The sequence below is a fragment of the Eretmochelys imbricata genome, chromosome 5, assembly GCF_965152235.1.
Source record: "Eretmochelys imbricata isolate rEreImb1 chromosome 5, rEreImb1.hap1, whole genome shotgun sequence".
Lineage (NCBI taxonomy): Eukaryota > Metazoa > Chordata > Testudines > Cheloniidae > Eretmochelys > Eretmochelys imbricata.
This window is the reverse complement of record NC_135576.1, coordinates 44543543-44567013: the sequence shown is the minus strand read 5'-3', so window position 1 is coordinate 44567013 and position 23471 is coordinate 44543543. Positions and strand designations below refer to the sequence as shown.

At 43.0% G+C, this 23471-nt stretch overlaps 1 protein-coding gene across 4 annotated transcripts in view; it reads left to right on the top strand.

Moving 5' to 3' along the window:
* The window catches only part of TENT2 (terminal nucleotidyltransferase 2), a 77236-nt gene that overhangs the window by 37859 nt on the left and 15906 nt on the right, over positions 1-23471 (top strand). For all 4 annotated transcript variants that reach the window (XM_077816985.1, XM_077816983.1, XM_077816984.1 and 1 more), the window contains exon 12: positions 17400-17536. In XM_077816985.1, the coding sequence (XP_077673111.1) occupies positions 17400-17536 (137 nt within the window). The remainder of the gene's footprint in view (positions 1-17399; positions 17537-23471) is intronic.

Here is a 23471-nt window from a genome sequence, read left to right as displayed (position 1 = left end):
ATAGGTACCTGTATTTGAGGTGGCAGTGTACTATTGTATAGTTAATAGCCATTACATTTACTCTTTTGGAATTAATTTATGAATGTATAGTACCATAAAATGTAATAATATTCTAATCAAAATCTTGTATTAAAGTAATAAAATCGTTGGCTTCTACGGTATGCTAGAAAATTGCAAGTATATTGCTGGCTCCACCTTCTCCACCAAGAATGTAATTACTTAAGTATTAAACTATTAATTTGAAAATTGTAACTCCTACACATTGGATAAACTACAAATCAGAATGAAAATGAGGAACACCTTATAAAAAACTTGAATTCAGGATGCTCAAGTGCATTTCACATTAATGTAATCCCTAAAAACTAGGGCTGTCAATTAATCACAGTTTACTCAAGTGATTAACATGAGTTAATTAACTAGATTAAAAAAAATAATTAGGATTAATCGCAGTTTTAATTGCACTGTTAAATAATAGAATACCAATTGAAATTTATTATAAATATTTTTGGATGGTTTTTCTACATTTTCAAATATATTTATTTTAATTATAACAGAATACAAAGTGTATAGTGCACACTTTTGAGTGCAGTGCTTACAAATATTTGCAAAAAATAAAAGAAATATTTTTCAGTTCACCTCATACAAGAATAGTAGTGCAATCTCTTTATCGTGAAAGTGCAACTTACAAATGTAGATTTTTTTGTTACATATCTGCACTCAAAAACAAAACAATGTCAAACTTAGAGCCTACAAGTCCATTCAGTCCTACTTCTTGTTCAGCCAGTTGCTAAGACTAACAAGTTTGTTTACATTTATAGGAGATAATGCTGCCTGCTTCTTATTTATAATGTCACCTGAAGTGAGAAGAGGCATTCACATGGTACTGTTGTAGCCGGTGTTGCAAGGTATTTATGTACCAGATATGCTAAACATCCATATGACCCTTCATGCTTTGGCCACCATTCCAGAGGATATGTTTCTGTGCTGATGATGCTCATTCAAAAAGAAGATGTTAATAAAAATTTGACTAAACTCCTTGGGGAGAATTGTATGTCTCCTGCTCTGCGGTTTTACCCACGTTCTGCCATATAATTTTGTGTTATGGCAGTCTCGGATGATGACCCAGCACATGTTGTTCGATTTAAGAGCACCTTCACTGCAGGTTTGACAAAACGCAAAGAAGGTGCCAATGTGAGATTTCTAAAGATAGCTACAGTATTCAATCCAAAGTTTTAAGAACCTTAAGTGTCTTCCAAAATCTGAGAAGGACAAGGTGTTGTGCATGCTTTCAGAAGTCTTAAAAGAGCAACACTCCAATGCAGAAACTACAGAACCCAAACCATCAAAAAAGAAAATCAACAGTCTATTGTTGGATTTGATGCAGATGATGAAAATGAACATGCGTCGGTCTGCACTGCTTTGGATCGTTATTGAGTAAACCCGACGTAAGCATGGAAGCACATTCTCTGGAATGGTGGTCGAAGCATGAAGGGGCGTACAAATGTTTAGCATATCTGGCACGTAAACACCTTGCAGTGCTGGCTACAACAGTGCCTTGGGAACACGTGTTATCACTTTCAGGTGATGTTGTAAATAAGAAGCGGGCAGCATTATCTCCCATAAATGTAAACAAACCAGTTTGTCTTTGCGATTGGCTGAACAAGAAGTAGGATTGAGTGGACTTGTAGGCTCTGAAATTTTACATTGTTTTGTTTTTAAGTGCAGTTTTATGTAAAAAAAAAAAAAAAATTTACATTTTATAAGTTACACTTCCATGATATTGAGATTGCACTACAGTACTTGTACAAGGTGAAATGAAAAATACTATTTGTTTGTTTCATCTTTTTACAGTGCAAATATTTGTAATAAAAATAATATAAAGTGAGCACTGTAAACTTTGTATTCTGTGTTGTAATTGAAAACAATATATTTGAAAATGTAGAAAACATCCAAAAATTTAAACGGTATTCTATTGTTTAATAGTGCAATTAAAATGGTGATTAATCGTGATTACTTTTTTTAATGTTGCAATTAATCATGATTAATTTTTTTTTCAGTTTGACAGACCTACTAAAAACATAAGAAATGTGCTAGTTACAGTAACATCAGCATCCAAAGAAACTCACATATTACTTGTGGTCACGGGACCCACGGAACAATATATGTCTCCACATTCTGATACTGTTTACCAATGCAATTTGTTCCCTTTCAGTACAAATCTACACCATTCCAGTTATTCAGAATCAAATACAAAGCTTTAACTTGACCTGAAAATACTCCTAGAACTTTGAGAAATGTCTAATCTAAATTGCAGATAATAGGTAATAGATGAGGAAATAAGTGTTTTGAATAGGAAGTAATAAAGGCCAGGTTTTCTGCTTCAGTCTAGCCCCTTTAGTGTTGTGACAGTGCAAAGGGGCTGGAGAGCAACCAGATCTGCCCATCTGTGGAATTCATTGTCATGGAGGAGTTTGCAGCTGGCAGAGAGCTGACATTTGTACCTCTGAGTTTTGGAGAAATGCTGGGTCATATCATGTGTGGAGTTGTTCTGGTGCTTTCAGGCTGGCAGACAGACCCTTCTGGGCCATAGTCAGATGCATAAATTAGAGCAGCCCTGAAGCTGCCCCTTAAGCAACTTTAATCTGCCCTGGGTCTGGCATTGTACTTGCCTCTGAAGGAGGCAGCCATTAGTGGCTACTATGTATTTTCCTCCCTCCTTCCTGCTGCACCTTTTGAAAAGGTGTGTGAGGGAAGATATTCAAAGATGGCTAGATTCTATGCTGATAATGTCAAATTGTAAATTTTTAAAGGAAAAAAATTATGTGGCCAGAGTTTCCTTGTGTGTGTTGCTTTTGAGTAACTAACTGTGTTGGGTGGAGGTTTGTGTTCTCTTCCAATAAGACATGTAGAATGGGAATATATATTACTCACCAAAGGCTCTTAAGCAAAGTAAGTTGTCATGGGATAAAAGGGAAGGTCCTCTCATGGGTTGGTAACTGGTTAAAAGATAGGAAAGCAAGGGTAGGAATAAATAGTCAGTTTTCAGAATTGAAAGAAGTAAATGGAGGTGTCCCCAGGGGTCTGTACTGGGCCCGGTTCTCTTCAATATATTCATAAACGATATGGAAAAAGGGGTAAACAGTGAGGTGACAAAATTTGCAGATGATACAAAATTGCTCAATATAGTTAAGTCCCAGGCACACTGCGAAGGGATGCTACAAAAGGATCTCTCAAAACTGGGTGACTGGGCAACAAAATGGCAGATGAAATTCAATGTTGATAAATGCAAAGTCATGCACATTGGAAAACATAATCCCAACTATACATATAAAATGATGGGATCTAAATTAACTGTTACCACTCAAGAAAGAGATCTTGGAGTCATTGTGAATAGTTCTCTGAAAACATCCACTCAATGTGCAGCGACAGTCAAAAAAGCGAACAGAATGTTGGGAACTATTAGGAAAGGAATAGATAATAAGACAGAGAATATCATATTGCCTATGTATAACTCCATGGTACACCCACATCTTGAATAGTGTGTACAGATGTGCCCCATATCAAAAAAGATATATTGGAAAAGGTTCAGAAAAGGGCAACAAAAATGATTAGGGGTATGGAACAGCTGCCATATGAGGAGAGATTAATAAGACTGGGACTTTTCAGCTTGGAAAAGAGACGACTAAGGCAGGATATGATAGAGGTCTATAAAATTGTGACTCGTGTGGAGAAAGTAAATAAGTTATTTACTCCTTCTCATAACAGACGAACTAGGGATCACCAAGTGAAATTAATAGGCATCAGGTTTAAAACAAACAGAAGGATGTATTTTTTCACCCAAGGCACAGTCCACCTGTGGAACTCCTTGCTAGAGAATGTTGTGAAGGCCAAGACTATAACATGGTTCAAAAAAGAATAAGATAAGTTCATGGAGAATAGGTCCCATCCATGGCCATTAGACAGGATGGGCAGGGATGGTGTCCCTAGCCTCTGTTTGCCAGAAGCTGGGAATGGGCAACAGGGGATGATCATTTGGTTGATTACCTGTTCATTCCTTCTGGGGCACCTGGCATTGGCCACTGTTGGGAGACACGATACTGGGCTAGTGGCCTGTGGTCTGACCCAGTATGGCTGTTCTTATATGTGGTTGTGAAGATAAGTTTGTATATTTGAGGAAACATTAGCGTCTGTAGCCAGCCAAGTAAAAGTAGGAAGGCTGTGAGAAGTTGGGGGAAGCACTAAAAGGGTTGTAGGGTTCTTGACTGGAACACTTTGAAGTAAGAGGTGCAATTTCCTGCATTTTAGAGGACTATCAGACTCTTCAAAACAAAAGTTCATTGGGGGCTTCGGGAAGTTTATATCTGGAATTCTTTACTACATTGAGTAAATTAGGGTCTGTTAGAATACCAGTGAATGAGTACAAAGCCCAGCAAAACAGCAATGCCTCCCTAAGCACTTCTGTGTGTGTGTGTGACACACACACACACACACACTCTCTCTCTCTCTCTCTCTCTCTCTCTCTCATATATAATGAAGAGGCCAGAACCAGCTTAGTTTAAAAAGAGGAACTGAGGGAAAGGAGCAAATTTACTTGCTCATGCATTAGAACAATGTTCTTTCCTGTCCATCTTCCATTCACAACCAGTCCTGTCAATTCCCTAACCTCTTCCTAAAGAATCATAGTTCCTAGTATTCAAATGCAAATAAAACTTGCGTGTACATTTTTTGTGTGAAGTGATATCTCTTCAGGTTTGTTTTAAAGTCCGATCCTGTTTCTCCTTTTTTATAGGCAGAATATAGTGAGGATACTGAAAGCAGAAAGGGGGCTATTGTTGAGAGTTGGGAAGGGAAGATTTAAAGACAGATTTTCTCATTGCTGAGCCAGTTAAGGATGCTGTGTGAATGAGTTCCGGCATTGGTGCCACTGCTCTATAGTTATTTACCTCTCTTACGTACTTATATAGCACCCATTACCTTATTATCTGCATCTCACTCTCTTTAATTTATCCCCACAACCCCTGCAAAGTAAGGAAGTACTATTATCTCCATTTGTCAGATGTGGGAAATGAGGTTCAGAGAGGCTAATTGACTTGCCCCAGATCACGCAGGAAGTCTGTGGCAGAACCAGGGACTGAATCCAGGTTTTCCCATGGCTCAGGCTAGGTCCCAAACCACTGGACCATCCTAGCCTGGGACACATTCCTCTCTGTTGTGCCAGTGTTTCTTTAGTGATTTTTCTAGGGTTCTAGTGATCACACTGCTGGAAAATGAACTTGAGCAGCCTTAACGATAAGTTAATGACTCTTGGAAGGAGTGTTCCATTTAAAACAACCCCCAAAACTTAACCCTCCTGTCTCCCCAACCTTTTTCTTCTTTCTTTCTACTCCTCCCCTATACCCAGTCCCATTTCTGGAGTTCTATTTGTTCCCTGAAATCCACTTCTGTGCCCCTTCGAATCCTGCACCATCTCACACTATGCCACCTCTCTGATCTCTTCCCCTCATCTCCTGCAATCCCTGTATGTCCCCGCAGTCACTTGGATTTTCTTCCCCATTAATATATAATGTTTCTTTTGGACAAGTATTTTTTCTAGGAATATAGAATTTTAGATATATCTTTCCTTTCCTCATCAGTAATCTGTAAGTGCAAACTAGAAAGGAAACTGGAGTTATCCATACCTGTATTCAGTGTAGGCTTGGTTCACCATCCATAAAATAGGGTTAATGGTACTTCTCTACTTCGCAAGGGTGTTGTGAGGATAAATATTTTAAAGACTGATTGGCCCTCAAATACATGATGATGAGGACCATATAAGTACTGTAGATAAATGGTCCCTACCCTGCAGAGCTTCCAGTGTAAATAGGCAAGATGATGGGTGGGAGAAAAGGGACAATGATACTGCCTGTTTTACAGAAGGGGAGCTTAGGTATGGAGAGGTTAAGTGACTTGCTGAATCTTAACACATCCTTGTGAGAGCAGCAGAAATGAGGCAAGCTACACTGAAGGGCTGACTGAAGGCTGTTATGGATCAGCTGGGGCAGCAGTGCTGGGGAGCTCCTCCTCCCTTCACTGTTTCCCTGCATGTGCTAGAAGTTTTGTTCTATGAAGAAGACACTTGTGTTCGTTTCCCTTAATATAAAGTTGGCCACTGTCTGTTGGCCTTTGGCCTGACCCAGTATGGCCATTCTGACGTTAAATTGAAACAGTTATAATGAACAATCATTATTTTTTGAATGCTATGTTGGAGATTTAGCTATTTGGATATGAATTTAGAAATGTGATAGCAAAGATATTTGTTAGCTAGAAGGAGATGAAGAAAAGGTGGGACTGAAAGTCTAAATTTCTAAAAAGAAAAGGAGTACTTGTGGCACCTTAGAGACTAACCAATTTATTTGAGCATAAGCTTTCGTGAGCTACAGCTCACTTCATCGGATGCATACTATGGAAAGTGTAGAAGATCTTTTTATACGCACGAAGCATGAAAAAATACCTCCCCCCACCCCACTCTCCTGCTGGTAATAGCTTATCTAAAGTGATCACTCTCCTTACAATGTGTATGATAATCAAGGTGGGCCATTTCCAGCACAAATCCAGGGTTTAACAAGAACGTCTGGGGGGCGGGAGGGAAAAACAAGGGGAAATAGGTTACCTTGCATAATGACTTAGCCACTTGCAGTCTCTATTTAAGCCTAAGTTAATTGTATCCAATTTGCAAATGCATTCCAATTCAACAGTCTCTCGCTGGAGTCTGGATTTGAATTTTTTTTTGTTGTAATATCGCAACTTTCATGTCTGTAATCACGTGACCAGAGAGATTGAAGTGTTCTCCGACTGGTTTATAAATGTTATAATTCTTGACATCTGATTTATGTCCATTTATTCTTCTACGTAGAGACTGTCCAGTTTGACCAATGTACATGGCAGAGGGGCATTGCTGACACATGATGGCATATATCACATTGGTGGATGTGCAGGTGAACGAGCCTCTGATAGTGTGGCTGATGTTATTAGGCCCTGTGATGGTATCCCCTGAATAGATATGTGGGCACAGTTGGCAATGTGGGCTTTGTTGCAAGTCTAGGTTCCTGGGTTAGTGGTTCTGTTGTGTGGTATGTGGTTGCTGGTGAGTATTGGGGGGCTGTCTGTAGGCAAGGACTGGTCTGTCTCCCAAGATTTGTGAGAGTGTTGGGTCATCCTTCAGGATAGGTTGTAGATCCTTAATAATGCATTGGAGGGGTTTTAGTTGGGGGCTGAAGGTGACGGCTAGTGGCGTTCTGTTATTTTCTTTGTTAGGCCTGTCCTGTAGTAGATGACTTCTGGGAACTCTTCTAGCTCTATCAATCTGTTTCTTCACTTCCGCAGGTGGGTATTGTAGTTGTAAGAATGCTCGATAGAGATCTTGTAGGTGTTTGTCTCTGTCTGAGGGGTTGGAGCAAATGCGATTGTATCGCAGAGCTTGGCTGTAGAGAATGGATCGTGTGGAGTGGTCAGGGTGAAAGCTGAAGGCATGTAGGTAGGAATAGCGGTCAGTAGGTTTCCGGTATAGGGTGGTGTTTATGTGACCATCGCTTATTAGCACTGTAGTGTCCAGGAAGTGGATCTCTTGTGTGGACTGGACCAGGCTGAGGTCGATGGTGGGATGGAAATTGTTGAAATCATGGTGGAATTCTTCAAGGGCTTCTTTTCTATGGGTCCAGATGATGAAGATGTCAAATGCATAAACCTGGAAATCCTGGGCGCCCCATCATCTCAAGCATTGGCACCCTGACAGCAGGATTGTCTGGCTATGTAGACTCCCTCCTCAGGCCCTACGCTACCAGCACTCCCAGCTACCTTTGAGACACCACTGACTTCCTGAGGAAACTACAATCCATCGGTGATCTTCCTGATAACACCATCCTGGCCGCTATGGATGTAGAAGCATTCTACACCAACATTCCACACAAAGATGGACTACAAGCCATCAAGAACACTATCCCCGATAATGTCACGGCTAACCTGGTGGCTGAACTTGGTGACTTTGTCCTTACCCATAACTATTTTACATTTGGGGACAATGTATACCTTCAAATCAGCAGCACTGCTATGGGTACCTGCATGGCCCCACAGTATGCCAACATTTTTATGGCTGACTTAGAACAACGCTTCCTCAGTCTCGTCCCTTAAGGCCCCTACTGTACTTGCGCTATATTGATGACATCTTCATCATCTGGACCCATGGAAAAGAAGCCCTTGAGGAATTCCACCATGATTTCAACAATTTCCATCCCACCATCAACCTCAGCCTGGTCCAGTCCACACAAGAGATCCACTTCCTGGACACTACAGTGCTAATAAGCGATGGTCACATAAACACCACCCTATACCGGAAACCTACTGACCGCTATTCCTACCTACATGCCTCCAGCTTTCACCCTGACCACACCACACGATCCATTCTCTACAGCCAAGCTCTGCGATACAACCACATTTGCTCCAACCCCTCAGACAGAGATAAACACCTACAAGATCTCTATCAACTACAATACCCACCTGCGGAAGTGAAGAAACAGATTGATAGAGCTAGAAGAGTTCCCAGAAGTCATCTACTACAGGACAAGCCTAACAAAGAAAATAACAGAACGCCACTAGCCGTCACCTTCAGCCCCCAACTAAAACCCCTCCAACGCATTATTAAGGATCTGCAACCTATCCTGAAGGATGACCCAACACTCTCACAAATCTTGGGAGACAGGCCAGTCCTTGCTTACAGACAGCCCCCCAACCTGAAGCATATACTCACCAGCAACCACATACCACACAACAGAACCACTGACACAGGAACCTAGACTTGCAACAAAGCCCGTTGCCAACTGTGCCCACATATCTATTCAGGGGACACCATCACAGGGCCTAATAACATCAGCCACGCTATCAGAGGCTCGTTCACCTGCACATCCACCAATGTGATATATGCCATCATGTGCCAGCAATGCCCCTCTGCCATGTACATTGGTCAAACTGGACAGTCTCTACGTAAAAGAATAAATGGACACAAATCAGATGTCAAGAATTATAACATTCATAAACCAGTCGGAGAACACTTCAATCTCTCTGGTCACACGATTACAGACATGAAAGTTGCGATATTACAACAAAAAAACTTCAAATCCAGAGTCCAGCGAGAGACTGTTGAATTGGAATGCATTTGCAAATTTGATACAATTAACTTAGGTTACCTTGCATAATGACTTAGCCACTCCCAGTCTCTATTCAAGCCTATTTCCCCTTGTTTTTTCCTACCCTCCGCCCCCCTCAAATGTTCTTGTTAAACCCTGGATTTGTGCTGGAAATGGCCCACCTTGATTAGCATACTCATTGTAAGGATGCATACTTTGCACAGTATGCATCCGATGAAGTGAGCTGTAGCTCACGAAAGCTTATGCTCAAATAAATTGGTTAGTCTCGAAGGTGCCACAAGTACTCCTTTTCTTTTTGCAAATACAGACTAACACAGCTGTTACTCTGAAACCTAAATTTCTAAAGAGAGACACTTTAACTTATATTCAATCCTAAACTAATAAATAGATATACTTGTAACTTTATTGAAAATTCAGTTGTTACTCTAAGTGTTGGGAACTTGTTGACACACTATTTTCAAACATAAAGGAATATAATCCCCCGTACTACTGCAGATGTCATAGTGCAACTTTAAGTGTAGGTCAATACCAGTGCCACCATAATTAAAGAAAATTGTATTGGTTATCCTATTAGATAACAGTAAGTATTGTACTGTGGTACTGTAATGGTACCATATAATATATGGTTTTGTTAATATTATACAAATGTGTTACAGAACTCACTTGGTTGCCATATTGTTGTTTTGTAGAATTGATTGTTTATATTGGCACTCTTGTTAATAGCTCTGTGTACAAAATACTTTTTCAAGCATATTACCTGTTTAAGAGACTAAATCAAGAAATTTATCTATTTAGTCTATTACAATATTAGATCATGTATATAACTTCAAATCATAATGTATAATAGACCATCTATATTCTAGTAAAAAAGAGTGACTAACTTCCTACAGCTTCGTCTGTGCACGAATTGGTACTCTCCACCAAACCCATGGAAGAAATAGATAAGCACCACTCTGCTTTATGTGGGCACATTCCACTTTTTTGTTCCTTGCAGTAAGAAATTCACTAAAGATGGGGTGATCCTACTTAAGTTTCAGTCTGTTGGAATTCTTTATTGCACATCAGCATCACTAACTATAACTCTTGAGCTTCCTGTTGAGCCCTAAATAAAGAGAGTTTCCAAAGGGAGGGCAAGGGAATAGGTGTTTTTAAAATGGTAAGCTGGAGGAGTTTGTTTTTTCCCCTATCATTTAGTGGCTAAACTCTAGGAAAACATACTCTAGCTGTGTAACACTCCTGTGCCTAGGAAACTTAACATTGAGCTTCAGCACTTGACTTATCAGCGTCTCTGTCACAGGATTAATTCTCTAAAGATGCTTTTGCAAAATATGAAGATATTTTGTTCACTGAAATTGAACCACCAGCAAAACAATGGAAATTGAAAGGAGTCATGGCCCAGAAAAACAAGATTCAGTTTCATCCAGTCAGTACCAAATGTTTTAGTACTTACGCAACCTAGAGGAACATTTTCCCCCTAGAATGCAAAGGAGAAACCCAGAAGGTGACAATTTGGATGCAAAATTTCAGAATCAGAATTGTCTGTACTTAAAACATTACAGCGGCATAGCTGCACCATTGCAGTGCTTCAGCATAGATGCTACCTACACTGATGGGAGGGATTCTGCAGTTCGTGTTGGTAATGCACCTACCTGAGAGGTGGTAGCTAGGTTGATGGAAGAATTCTTCCTCTGATCGACTTAGTTAATCCAACCTGATTTTCTAGTGTAATCAGCCCTGAGTCTAAATCATAGTCTTTTCAAGGCTGAATAATATATTACATCCATATTATCTTATCTGCAGCATATCTCAGAATTTAAATACTATTTAGCCTTTTGAGCCATAAATCCTTTAACATATAATTTAGGCTAAATCTTCAAGAAGGTGCTTGTAATGATTCTTTCATAGAAGTGTCCCTAAACTATGGGCATGGCTGTGGTGCCGCCAAGGTAGTCTACACCGTAGGTGCCAGAGCCTGTCCCACTGCTAGGGAACCTTGCGGCGAACCTGAGCCAGAGCCTGAGTTGTCGCTCCCCTGCAACCAAGACAGGGGTTGATTGATGGCTTTGTCCCAATCGGTACTGGTCACCCCTCCCAGAGTTGGATCTCACTGACCTCGACAAGCATCTGGATCGGGGCCTCGGTGACCAGCAGCGCTCTGCAGATCCGCGACAGCACCGGGTCGGCGATCTACATCTCGCACTTAACGAGCAGTACCAGGATGTGGAGCAGGATTGGGAACTAGAGTGGGCTTGGTGTCATGAAGATGTAGTCACATGCAGTGATGCTGCCCTGAGGGATAGGCGACAGTCCATGGAATGGTACCGTCGGTCCCTTGACCTGTCCCTGGAGCGGTACTGGCGCCACGGAGATTCCAGGCGCCAACTCCGAAACTTCTGCTGGGGGGTGCGTACCTCCAGAGGTTGGCGCCTGGTTACCAGCGAGCCTCACCTCGAGCCTCTCTGCCCTTGTCCGAAGTCCCTCCCTGGCCCCTGCCGAACTGGCCAGACCTGCTGTCACACGATCACGGCCGACTCCTGCACCCCAGCCTCGCATCCCTCTACCTCACAGCATGGATGTTGCGTGGCTGAGCCCATATGAACGGGCCTGTTCAGACTGGGTCCAGAAGGTCCTCCTTGAGAGTAGAAAGCCCTTGACTAGGCAGACCTACCTGGCAAAGTGGATGAGGTTCTCCCACTGGGTGGCCGAATGGGGCATCTCCCCTTCACATTCTTTAGTGCAGTTGATCTTGGACTGCCTGCTTCATTTAAGGAACCGGGGCCTGGCGCACTCCTCTATCAGGGTACACCTGGTGGCCATTTCAGCCTTTCATCTGCCAATCCAGGGGCCGACTGTGTTCTCCCATGACATGACAGTCAGGTTCCTTAGAGGCCTCGGGAGGCTCTTTCCTCAAGTCTGGTCCCCGGCCCCTCAGTGGGATCTCAACTTGGTTTTGTCCAGGCTCACAGGGCCCTTTTGAGCCTTTGGCCTCGTGCTCCCTATATCACCTATCATGGAAGGTAGCTTTCCTGCTGGCAGTGACATCGGTGAGGCGAGTCTCTGAGCTGCAAGCCCTGACCTCAGAACTTCCATACAGAACTGTCTTCTGTAAGGAAAAGGTCCGGCTCCGGTCCCACTCGGCCTTCCTCCTCAAGGTGGTGTCCGCTTTCCACATGAGCGAGGACTTCTTTCTTCCTGTCTTCTGCCCTAAGCCCCATGAGATTAGTGAAGCGAGGCGCTTTCACGCTTTGGACATAAGAAGGGACCTGGTTTTCTACCTAGATCGGACAAAACCTTTCCAAAAGTCGACTCAGCTTTTTATCTCTACAGGTGGGATAGGATGAAGGGCCTCCCTGTGTCCATGCAAAGGATTTCTAACGGGATTACCCCTTGCATTCGGACCCGCTACGGGTTAGTGGGAGTCCCTCTGCCACCGATCGTGAGAGCCCACTCGACTAGAGCGCAGGCATCCTTGGCGACCTTCCTGGCACATGTTCCGATCCAGGACATCTGTAAAGCCATGACATGGTCCTCGGTACACACATTCCAGACCCAGTAGGCCATCACGCAGCAGGCCAGCAATGATGTTGGGTTTGGCAGAGCTGTATTGCAATCTACATGTCTGTGAACTCCTTATCCTGCCTCCAGGGGTACTGCTGGGAGTCACCTAAGTTGAATGGACATGAGCAATCACTCGAAGAATAAAAGACAGTTACCTTTTTCCATAACTGGTGTTCTTCAAGATGTGTTGCTCATGTCCATTCCACAACCCTCCCTCCTTCCCCACTGTCGGAGTTTCTGGCAAGAAGGAACTGAGGGTGGAGGGGGCAGGCAGTACCCTATATGCCACTGCATATGCTCACCACTCCAGGGGGCTCTAGAGCCGGTCCCCATGGATACTGCTGAGGGAAAAACTTCCAGAACCGATGCATGTGGCGAACACACACATACCTAAGTTGAATGGACATGAGCAACACATCTCAAAGGGCTGTCGGAAAAAGGTAACTGTCTTTTTAGCTGCCTAGTATTCACATAAGGAACGTTTTGTTAAAACCTGTCAGAAGGAAAATTATTTAATTATAAAGGGAGAAGTGGGAGGAAAGAATTATTGCACACGCACGTTACCTTTCATGATATAAATTCATGACCTGCAAAAGCACACTCTAGTTTCAGCTATCTTATACGTTATATAAAACTTTGAAGTAGTCCTTAATCTCCATTGCTCTGTCAGTGAAACAGCTTGTTTTAGTTGAGAGCTACCATCCTTGAACACTTGTTAGCTTTTCAGTTAATGCATAAAGCTGGAATAATGTATTTCAGCCCTAAAGAAATTGCAAGCTCACACCATTTATCTGTTTTAAAGAGTGGTATTTTGCCTGATTAACTTTGTCAAGTGGTGATCAGCAGCCCTTGGAGTTCCTGGAAAACCTTATGGAGGTGTGGGATATCCTCAAAGTTCTTAAACATTTTCCTGGCAGTAATGTCAAATACATGACATGCAGTTTGGTTTTTTGGAGGAATGAGGGTGGATTGATGTTAAATTTCTTTGATTTAAATCACTATTTAAATCAGCAAGTGGAAAATCATGTTAACCATTTGTACTTTTTAGTTATTTTCCAAATGAAAATTTCATTCTCATTGGTAGAACCATTAAAACATTATTACTTGATTTATTTAAATGCAGCTTTTAGACTAGATTTGGTAGTACTTCTTGCTAAAACAGGAGAGCACACTATAGCTATACGCATTTATTTAAGCAATTGTATAGCTAGTTTACCACACATTTATTCAACAACTAAGGCAAGATTTTCACTGCATAACGAAGTACTGGCATTTGGTGAAAAAAAATAAATAGCAGTATTCACATCATTAAGACTGAAACTAGATAATACAATACATGCTACATTGTGTCGTATTTATAAAGCTTGACCTCCAAATTTAGTTATGTTTTCCCCTTGCTGCTATTTTTTTAGAAAAGCAGTCTTAACTTATTAGTTAAAATATATTAGGATTCATTAGTTCAACATACCTTTTATTTAGATGATACTAGATTATGATAAAAAGATAATAGGTTGTCATGAATTCAAATTAAATTTCAAACAGGCTTATTTTTAAAAAAGAATATACATTTTAAAAACCTGATTTTAGTTTTCAAAAAATTATTTTGAAAAAATTATTCACTATGGCCAGCAGAAATTAGAAAACAAGGCTTCTGTTTAAGAAAGTTTAAGAATTGTTCTTATCGTCCAAGAATAGTGGCTGGCATTTTTGGATCTTTTGAATGTGGTGCATTTCCAGCTTGTCACAGGAGGAGTCTTTTTCGTATTTGCTATGCTGGTGCTTGCATGATTGCTGGAAAGGAGTAAATTTAATGAAGAAGCAGGCACAATAGATATACCCGAAAATTCCATCAGTTATCCTAAATGTTTTAATAATCATATGTCTATATTATGAGTAACTACTATGAACTCCTAAAAGGTTTCTTAAATACATGTCGTCTTAAGCTTTGGTTACCAACTTAAAAAACATTTCTAGTGATAATGGTATTTGATATTTTTTTCATCCTTCTTTTATTTTTTTTCCTGTATGTATGTTTGTGCTTTCTTCTTGGCTAAAATATTTACCCTAGTGATGCCTGATGTTGACTGATGGGGTTACTATAACTGTTTGTTGGCAGTAGATTACTTTTCATGGCAATCTGGTTATCTTTGTTTTAGCTCCATAAATAAAAACGAGGGACTGTTATCACATCTTTAAATATTGGTCAAGTTTCGTTAATTTAGATTAATGCCTGTATGTTTCCCTGGTCAGGTTCCGATCTAAGTGTGAGATAGTAATTGTACTAATGAAAATAGCTTATTTATTAATCTCTAAAACAAATGGGGCAATACTCCCTTTAGCCTAATTCCTTACCAGCTCAGTATGACGGCCTCAGTGCAGACTAGTGGATTTTTCTTGAAGTTGGGAAGGTCTTCGTCTTTTGTACGAATACAAAAAAGCCCTTGATAAATCCCATATTCCATTTCAGAAGTGTCTAGTAATAGCATGTAAATGTAGAAGCAGTGAATGTCTGCAATAGCAACTTCATTATGTTCACCTTTTTACGTATTCTTAGAGGGCAACAGTCCCAGCTGTCAACCTGTGTGTGTGTGTGAGAAGGGGAAAATATCTTAAGGCCCTTGTTACTATATGCTGTGGCTCTTTTGTTCAAACCTACAGCAAACTGTAGGGATCGCTTCCACTCAGGTATTACGTTTCTGGTGAAACTGATGTTAAAACAGTATGGAATGCTGCAGGATCTTTAGATATTTACTGAGTGCCTGTTGATAGAGAATGTGACTTTACTCATACAGTAACTCCTCACTTAACGTCCTCCTGCTTAACGTTGTTTCGAAGTTGTCGCTGCTCCATTAGGGAACATGCTCGTTTAAAGTTGTGCAATGCTCTCTTATAATGTCGTTTGGCTGCCTGCTCTGTCCACTGCTTATAAGAGTCTGTGAAAGAGCAGCGACTTTACAAGGGAGCATTGCACAAGTTCCTCTTCTCCACCTCCTCCCTCTCCCTTCCAGCGGTAGCGCTTCCCCCACCGCCAAACAGCTGTTTGGAGGTGCCTAGGACTTTCGGGGGGAGGGGGAAGGAGTGGGGATGCAGTGTGCTCCGGGGAGGTGGTGAGTGGAGTGAGAAGAGGTGGGCCTGGAGTGGAGCAGGGACAGGAAGAAGCGGGCCTGGAGCATCTCCCGGCAAGGTCGGCGCCTGTTCTTCTCGGGGGAAGCTGCCGCCGCTGCTGCTGCACAAGGTGCTTCCTAGCGTCCTTGTCTGCAGTAGGCTGTGCCTGTGAGGAGTGAGCCAGGGGCACCTCCTAACAACAGTACAGTATATAATGCCTTTTGTCTGCCCAAAAGAAATTTCCTTGGAACCTAACCCTCCTCATTTACATTAAATCTTATGGGAAAATTGGATTAGTTTAACATCATTTCACTTAGTTACATTTTTCAGGAACATAACTACAACGTTAAGTGAGGAGTTACTGCTAAACTTGAGAGAAGCTTTCTGTACATTTCAGTTTTATTTTCTGAAAGCTTAGCAGGCACAGGAAATAACAAAAAATAATAAATAACTGACCCTGAAGAGTTTCCTTCAGTTTTTGCTAATTTCTTCTCTTGCAAGCTGCAAGATTGCTTTCAGAAGTCTGTTAATTTCTGTACATTTCCTTTTTAAAAAGTAATACAATTAGTATTAAAGTTGCAATTCAAGAACTAGAATCTTTTCATATGTACCCTCTTATTACAGGGATTTCAAACCTACTGCATTAGCTAGGAATACAAGGTTGAGTTACATTCCCTCTTCTTACGATTCCTTCTGCCATGCCTCCATATTCTGAGGTGAACTTGCAAGATATGGTGCTGTACAAGTTTCTCTTAAACATAATGATGATGATGATGAATACCTGATCTGTATGCAAAATGGCAAGACTGGCAGTTGTTTGCTGCTATTTTAACATGCCCATCTTATGTTTAGGAAAGTTAAATTGTTTAAAAAAAAAAAATTAAAAGGGAAAATTTAAATAAGTTATTTAGTCGGGTGAAGACTTTCTGAATTGGTAAAGGCAACTCTTCTTGTGGTCAGCCTCCAATATTTCTGGTGGAAAAACAAAAGTGCCATGGACTATATAGTCAGGTATATGTTGGTTGTTAAATGATTTTTAATGTTTTCACTTAACTTGATTAGAGGAAATGCTGCTACTACTATAGTCTTTGAAATCATTGTCTGAGAAGATGCATGGTCACATAGGAGCCAGGGGTTTGACACATTGGTTTAAACCAAACTATGAAATAAGTTTCCCCTCCCTTTCAGACTGTCTGTCATAGTGGGTATGCAAATAAAAATTCAATTTTGAGATTTTTCTGATGTGACCGTTCTTAGGCATCTTCATGAAGGGAAAGGGAGCACAGGAAATAAAATGACTGACTGTCCCCACGCAGGGGATGATTAATTCTCGTTGAGGTCAGTGGAGTTACTTATATGCAACAGAGGAGTAGGAGGAACAATAGGGCCCTTCACTGGTAAATAGAAACTGGGCCATGCACACTTACAGCACTTGCTAAATAAATGATGGGCAACTTTCTGCTGTGTATGTCTGATCTTGAAAGCACCTAGATTAAGTGCAGTCTTGCAGCATGTACTTTACGAAAGGCTATATTCTCTATTCTTTTATTTTGACAGGAATCTTTTAATCCTACTATGCAGCTGCACCTTGTACATCAAGCTCCACGCACCGTTCCTCCTTACCTCTCCAAAAATGGATCGACTCTTGGAGATTTATTAGTGGGCTTCTTCAAATACTATGCCACAGAATTTGAGTAAGTGATCAACTTCTACCTGTGTTTAGCATCTTGCAATAAATGAAAATGCCTCATGTTTGGACTTAGCTTGCTAACATTTTAAGACTGATCAGCAAAGAGAGAGGAATGGTTTGGAGACAGGATGCGGGTGATGAAGAGCAAGGAGAGAAATAAATGAAAAGGGGCACATGACAGCACTTGGATGTGCCTGTGCAAGCTTGGCACTGAGATGTGCCTACGGTTGTTTAATAAACTACCTTAGTTTAATCTGTAAAATAGTCTGTCAAAAATCAGATAGCTCTATTGTCCTAAAGCCAGCTATTTGTTAGTGTGTTGTTTTAGACTGAAACTTCCCTCTCCAAAGAGATTCAGAGTTTCTGGATGCAACTGAAGGTATTGATTTTGACCTGAAGTAGGTTGGGTCCTGATTACTTCAGTGGCTTCTTCGTTGTTTCATAGTTTCACCTTATATTAACTGAGGTGCTTGACCTAACGGCCCCTTGTTTGACCCAAACAGTTTAGGTCAAAACAAACACCTTGAATTTTTACCTGGAAATCAACTGCTGTTCAGTACAGATCAGAGTACATTTTACATGATCTGCAGTTCTTCTTCGAGTGCTTGCTCATGTAGATTCCAATTAGGTATGTGCGTGCTGTGTGCACGTAGCCGGAAGGTTTTTCCCCTGCTGGTATCTGTCGGGTTGGTTCAGGTGCCCCTCGAGTCATGCCTCCATTGCACCGTATATAGGGTCCTGCTGACCTGCCGTCACTTCAGTTCCTTCTTACCGCCTGTGACAGTTAGCCGGAAGGCTAATTTCTCTTGCTTCGGCAAGCCTTCTCCCTAGTGGTCTTCAGACTGTTCTCTATAAATAGTTAAATCGGTTTGTTAGTAGTTGTAGTTAGTTTAGTCATTGTATGGTTTAGAATTCCAGTAAGGAATTATTCTGGGGATTACCATTTTCCCTACCCTTCTCCCCCTGCCCCTTTCCCCGGCACCAGGGCATGCCTCAGTCCCCGGGATTTAAACCCAGTGCAGCTTGTAACAAGCCTATGCCCCAGAGCGACCCTCACACTTCCTGCTTGAAGTGTCTGGGGCAATTGCATCAGAAGGACTGTTTGCAAGATCTGCAAAGAGACCAACGATTACAAATCCTTCTGATGGAGGCTGCTCTCCAACCCCACTCGGAGCCAAGTTTGGCCAAGCCAATGCTAGCACCTCTACATCAGTGCGCAGTGCCCTGGCATCGACACAGGAGACTTTGGCACTGAGAGACTCTAATAGAGATGCTCTGCACCGGCTGTGCTCTCTGCAGAGGGGCTCTGCACATGGTAATGCAAGGCCAGGAGCAAGAGTCGGTCCTGATTAGAACCTTGTCTTCGTCATCGCCACATGAAGCAGTGGCTCAAACCTCCATGGCTCCTGTACTCAAGAACAGTAGGGTCCACCAACAGCTCCTGAAGAGGGTGGCCCAGAACCTGGGGCTCCAGGTCGAGGAGATCGGAGTCCTTGGACCCCATGCTAGATATCCTGGCCCCCAGTGACTCTCAGAGTTGCTCTGCTGCTTATTAAGACCATAGAGGATACCACAGAAACTTACCTCACCTCTCTGCCCCTATGGTGAAAAGGACAGAGGGGAAATATTTTGTCCCCTCTAAAGGGTTTGAACATTTTTATTCACACCCACCACTGGACCCCTGTCATAAAAATAAAGGGAAGGGTAACCACCTTCTTTATACAGTGCTATAAAATCCCTCCTGGCCAGAGGCAAAACCCTTTCACCTGTAAAGGGTTAAGAAGCTAAGATAACCTCGCTGGCAGCTGACCAAAATGACCAATGAGGAGACAAGATACTTTCAAATCGGGCGGGGGGAAACAAAGGGTCTGCCTGTGTGATGCTTTTGCTGGGAACAGATCAGGAATGCAGACTCAGAACTTCTGTAAAGTTAGTAAGTAATCTAGCTAGAAATGCGTTAGATTTCCTTTTGTTTAATGGCTGGTAAAATACACTGCTGAATGGAATTTATATTCCTGTTTTTGTGTCTTTTTGTAACTTAAGATTTTGCCTAGAGGGATTCTCTGTTCTGAATCTGATTACCCTGTAAGGTATTTACCATCCTGATTTTACAGAGGTGAATCTCTTACCTTTTCTTTAATTAAAATTCTTCTTTTACGATCCTGATTGCTTTTACATTGTTCTTAAGATCCAAGGGTTTGGGTCTGTGTTCACCTGTACAAATTGGTGAGCATTTTTATCAAGCCTTCCTCAGGAAAGGGGGTGTAGGGCTTGGGGGGATATTTTGGGGGAAGACATCTCCAAGTGGGCTCTTTCCCTGTTCTTTGTTTAACATGCTTGGTGGTGGCAGCATAGGGTTCAAGGACAAGGCAAAGTTTGTACCTTGGGGAAGTTTTTAACCTAAGCTGGTCAGAATAAGCTTAGGGGGTCTTTCATGCAGGTCCCCACATCTGTACCCTAGAGGTCAGAGTGGGGAAGGAACCTTGACAACTTCTAAGTGGTGGCAGCAGCAAACGAATGGGAATATAAAGGGTATCAAAGACCCACGTCTAAAGCCCAAGAGGCGAAGAAGCTGGACCTCTTTGGGAGGAAAGTCTATTCTACTGGGGGAGCTCCTGCTTTGGATTTCAAACCACCAGGTGATCCAGCTTCAGTTCCCGTGGGGCTACGTCAAAGTTCACAGAGCTTCTGCCAGAGGACTTGAGGGCTGTTTTCTCCACCTTGGTGGAGGAGGGCAAGCTTGTGAAACGGGCTTCACTACTGACAGCCCTACATGTTGCTGATTCAGCCTCTTGGACCATGGTGTCGGGGTGGCCATGAGAAGAAGCTCCTGGCTGCAGGCATGAGGGCTCCCGTATGAGGTCCAACAGACCATCCAGGACCTCCTAATCGAGGGCTCAACCCTCTTTTCCAAGAGAACGGACTCACAGTTCCATAGGCCTAATGACTCAAGAGCCACTCTCAAGTCCCTTGGCCACCATACCCCCTCAATGCAATGGAGGCATTTTAAGCCCCAGCCTCTGCCTTGATTCTACCAACCTCAGAACAGGCAAGACTATTCTAGGAGGCTTAATAGAAACCACAGGAGGCAGCCGCCTCCTTCATCTGCTCAGGGCTCTGGGCAGGTGAAACAGCGCTCTGGACAAAAACAAGCCTTTTGAAGGTGCACCCAAGGGCGACACACCAATTCAAACGTTGCATCCAACTATCCCATCCCTTCCTTTTCATGCCATGTATGGGTCCGGAACACATCTCCACATGGTAGAACTGGGATATTCTCTCCAGTTCAGCTTCTCTCCTCCCTCCCATCCTCCCTCCCGCGTCCCTCTTCAGGGAACCCTCTCATGAGCATCTCCTAATGCAAGAGGTGCAGCTGCTACTGAGAGCGGGAGTGATGGAGGAGGTTCCTCTGAACAAATTCATGAAGAAGCTGAAGTTCTTTGGCCTCCATTATCCCTTCCCTGGATCCAGGAGGACTGGTATGCTGCCCTTGACTTGAAGGACGCATACTTTCATATATCCATAACTCCGCCTGACAAAAGGTTTCTTAGGTTTGTGGTAAACCACAATCGGTATCTGTTCACGGTCCTCCCCTTTGGCCTGTCAGTGGCACCTTGGGTGTTCACCAAGTGCATGGCAGTCATGGCCACTTCCTTACAGAAGTGCCAGGTGCAGGTGTTTCCGTACCTCGACGACTGGTTGATCAAGGGCTGCTCCAGAACACAAGTGGAGACGCAAGTAAGCCTAATAAGATCAACTTTTGACAGCTTTGGCCTTCTCCCCCACTCACATGATAGAGTTTGTAGGGGCAGTGTTGGACTCAAGACAGGCAAGAGCATTCCAACCAGAGTCATGGTTTCAGACTCTTTGTGACATCATACAAGTTCTCAGACGTTTTCCTACCACCACAGCAAGGAATTGCCTGAAGCTCCTCAGCCACATGGCCACCTGTACTGATGTAGTGCAGCATGTCTGACTGAGGCTCTGACCCCTTTGGGCGTGGCTAGCATCGGTGTATTGACCAAACCAGGACAGTCTAGACAAGGTAGTCAGTCTTTCGTAGCCAGTTCTTGAGTCTTTCCTGTGGTGGCTCAACCAGCAAGCTGTGTGTGCAGGGATTCCTTTCTCCAGACCTCCACCATCACTTTCCCTGGTCATGGACGCATCAGCGATGGGGTGAGGAGCGTATCTGGGGAAGCTCAGGGCCTCTGGTCCCAAGCGGGACTCACTTTACATCAACGTCAGATTGCTGAGGGCAGTCCGTCTGGCATGCCAGACCTCCCAAACTCACACACCTCCCCTCCAAGTATCAGTCGTGACAGACAATACAACAGGGATGTTTTATATAAAAAGAGGGAGCAGCACACTCCTCTCCCCTGTGCCAGGAAGCCCTCAAACTGTGGGACTTTTGCATAACCCACTCGATACATTTTGAGGCATCTTATCTCCTCAGAGCGAGTTGGCAGACCATCTCAGCAGGTCCTTTCACAACCACAGGTGGTCCATACACCCGGATGTCATGAACACCATCTTCCAGCAGCGGGGAATTCCCCAAATAGACTTATTCTCAACAAGACACAACAGGAAGTGTCCGTAGTTCTGCGCCTTCCTGACTCACATCCCAGACTCGATCACAGATGCTTTCCTTTTCTCTTGGAAGGACCACCTCCTTTACTTGTTTCCACCCATTCCACTCTTCCACAAGGTCCTACTCAAGGTTTGACGGGATGAAGCCTCTGTGATATTGATAGCTTCAGCCTGGCCATGTCAGTACTGGTACACGTCTCTTCTGAAGTTGTCAGTGGACACTCCGATCACTTTACCGCTGCTCCTGGATCTGATAACTCAGGATCATTGCCATCTTCAGCATCCCAATCTCGAATCTCTCCACATCACGGCTTGGAAGCTCCATGGCTAAATCCGATGGAGCTTGCTTGCTCTGATCCAGTTAGGGAAGTCCTCCTTGGTAATAGGAAACAGTCTACTATGGCCATCTACCTAGCCTAATTGAAAAGATTCGCGATTTGGTCATCGCAGAAACATAAGTCTCCTATGCACTTGTCAGTGCCTTTTATCTTGGGTACCTTCTGCACCTGAAGCAACAAGGGTTCTCTATGCCGTCAATAGAAGTCCACTTGGCTGCCATTTCTGCCTTTCACCCAGGCGTGGCTGGCCGATCTGTCTTCACCAATCCGATAGCTGGACGTTTTCCTAAAGGACTTGACAGGTTATACCCTCAAGTACAGCAACCAATCCCAGACTGGTTCTTAACCTTGTTCTTTCCAGACTAATGGGGCCCCAATTTGAACCACTAGTGACATGCTCGTTGCTCTCTCTCTCATGGAAGGTGGCATTTCTGGTGATGCCAGGAGGGTGTCAGAGCTTAATGCCCTAACATCCAAACCTGCTTACGCAGTCTTCTATAAGGAGAAAGTTCAGCTTCGACCAACCCAGCCTTCCTCCTGAAGGTCATCTCCCAGTTTCATGTTAATCAGGACATTTTTCCTCCAGTTTTTTACCCTAAGTCACACGCCAACAGCCGAGAGCAAAACCTCCACTCTATGGATATTCACCGGGCATTGGCCTTTTATATCAAACTGGTGAAGCTACTCAACTATTCGTCATAGTAGCAGACAGAATGAAGGGTCTCCCAGTCTCTTCCCAAAAAAATTCATTGCGGATCACATCCTGTATCCGGACATGTTACGATCTGGCTAAAGTACCTGCCCCCGCCATGACCACGCACTCCATGAGGGTGCAGGCACCTTCAGCGGCAGTCGTGGTCCAGGTTCCAATCAAGGAAATTTGCACAGCTGTGACATGGTCCTCAATCCACACTTTTACCTCCCACTGTGCCATTACCCAGAAGGCTAGAGCGGCACTTCAGTCAGCGAACCCATGAGCTCCAGTCCCATCTCCAAGTTCCTGCTTGAGAGTCA